At 52.6% G+C, this 1,684-nt stretch overlaps 1 protein-coding gene across 1 annotated transcript in view; it reads left to right on the plus strand.

Moving 5' to 3' along the window:
* Window positions 1-931, plus strand: part of PFKFB3 (6-phosphofructo-2-kinase/fructose-2,6-biphosphatase 3) — an 11,280-nt gene extending 10,349 nt beyond the window's left edge. Inside the window, exon 14 of the mRNA XM_010134689.1 lies at window positions 905-931. Coding sequence (XP_010132991.1) covers window positions 905-931 — 27 coding nt within the window. The remainder of the gene's footprint in view (window positions 1-904) is intronic.
* Window positions 932-1,684: the final 753 nt, after the last annotated feature.

Below are 1,684 nucleotides of genomic sequence, written 5' to 3' on the forward strand. Positions count from 1 at the left end.
GAGCTTCGTAACCTCCCCCCAGAGCTCTAGGCTGCTTTATTTTGGTGCCTGCCCCATCTGGCATCATGGTGTCAACCTCCTGAGGAGCCGCATCTCTAGAGCAGGCAGGACCAAAGGGCTCTTGCCTTCCCCCTGGATATGCTTGGCTCTGGTGTAGACCTAGATATTGCAGAAAAGCCAATGTTCTTGTGCTTCCTTGGAGAAGGAGCTGCCAAGACCCATCTTTGGCTGGAGAGGTCTCCTCCTTCCTCGAGCAATAGGCAAAATTGACCAAAAATGAGTAGAAGCCTCTTGGCATGGTGAACCCAGTTGCCTTCTGCAGCCCTGGGCGAAACCCTGTGGGTAGCTGCCATGATGCTCATGTGTTCTCTCCTCTTTCATCTGCCCATGAAGGGATGTAGAAAGAGAGATCTTGCGTGCTGCACACTTCTCCAGGAACAAAACCTGCCTCCCTCTGCTCATTAAGGAGCTGGGCTGGTACTGGAGAAGCACCATTGATATACTGGAGCCCTTTCACTACGCTGCCCTTCCCACCAGCTGCCCGTTGGATCTCACTGTCTTGCCCAGCCCCTCTTTGCATTGTCTGTGTTGTCTGGTGTCCTCTTGCCCCTCCTTGGCTGGGTCCCAGCAGGTTAGGAAGGATGCCGTGCTCCTCCAGCTGCTCTGCTTGGTGGCTGCTTCGCATGAGCCTTCCCACCCCAGCAAGCACCAAGTGGGACATCTTGGTCTCTCTCTTGGCTTTCGGGGCTTCGCTTGGGCTGATCTTGCAGCATTACCCCCCTTTGCCGGCTTCGGGTTTGGAAGCTCTCGCTGTTCGGGTGCCCCTCGCTGCTGTCCAGTGTCCTCTGCCCAGTCTCACGCGGCGTTACTGACACCTCTCTCCGTTCTCTCTGTCTCTCTGCAGCCTTTACTAGGGAAGGCATGCCTGTAAGTACCTTCTGCGTCTTATCCCCCTTCCACCCCCTTTCCATGTCTCTTCCCATCTCACCAGTTGCTCTATTGTTGCTGTGAAACCCGTCCGGGGCGTGGACTCCTTGGAGTTAATATTTCTCTGGGTGGGGGGGATTTGCATATGTCTTAGAAAGGTAAAGAGGACCTGAATTGAGAGATGAAGCTACTTATCACTCATCCTCTACTGATGTCTGAGTTCTCTGCTCCTCCTTGGACAGTCACGGGATGGGATTTGCTGTTGGGTTTTCCTGGAGTTCCCTGTGATTGCACGTTGTACTGTAGGTGACAGACCCAGCTGGTCTGTCCTTCCCGAGGGCTCCGAGTTGTGTCTATGAGTGATGGCACCAGAGAGAGATCTGAGAAGGTTCTAACCTCAGCTCCCAACAGGGTTTTATTGCCTGCATGGGAACAGGAGTGCTGGAGCTGGACTGATATCTGGGTCCTCAACCCAGTTCCACAAACCTGGGTTCTGGAAACAGTCTGCCTAGATGTCTGAGGCTGAGGAGATGCAAGGATCTCCTCTACCTCCACTAAGAAAGCAAGATGCTTTGAACATTTGAAGCACTAATTAAGAATAATCAAGGCTTGGATAGTTTGGCTCAGTGCTGTTTCCTTGTGGGTGAGATCAGCTTCTGGATAAATTTGAAGCCTTTGGACTTAGTTCGTGCTACATCATTGAGTTGAGAGAAGAGCTGTCAAGCTGTGCTCAACTGTCTTCTGAAAGACCAGGGCA

The sequence above is a fragment of the Buceros rhinoceros genome, unplaced genomic scaffold (assembly GCF_000710305.1).
Source record: "Buceros rhinoceros silvestris isolate BGI_N320 unplaced genomic scaffold, ASM71030v1 scaffold32380, whole genome shotgun sequence".
In the NCBI taxonomy this organism is placed as follows: domain Eukaryota; kingdom Metazoa; phylum Chordata; class Aves; order Bucerotiformes; family Bucerotidae; genus Buceros; species Buceros rhinoceros.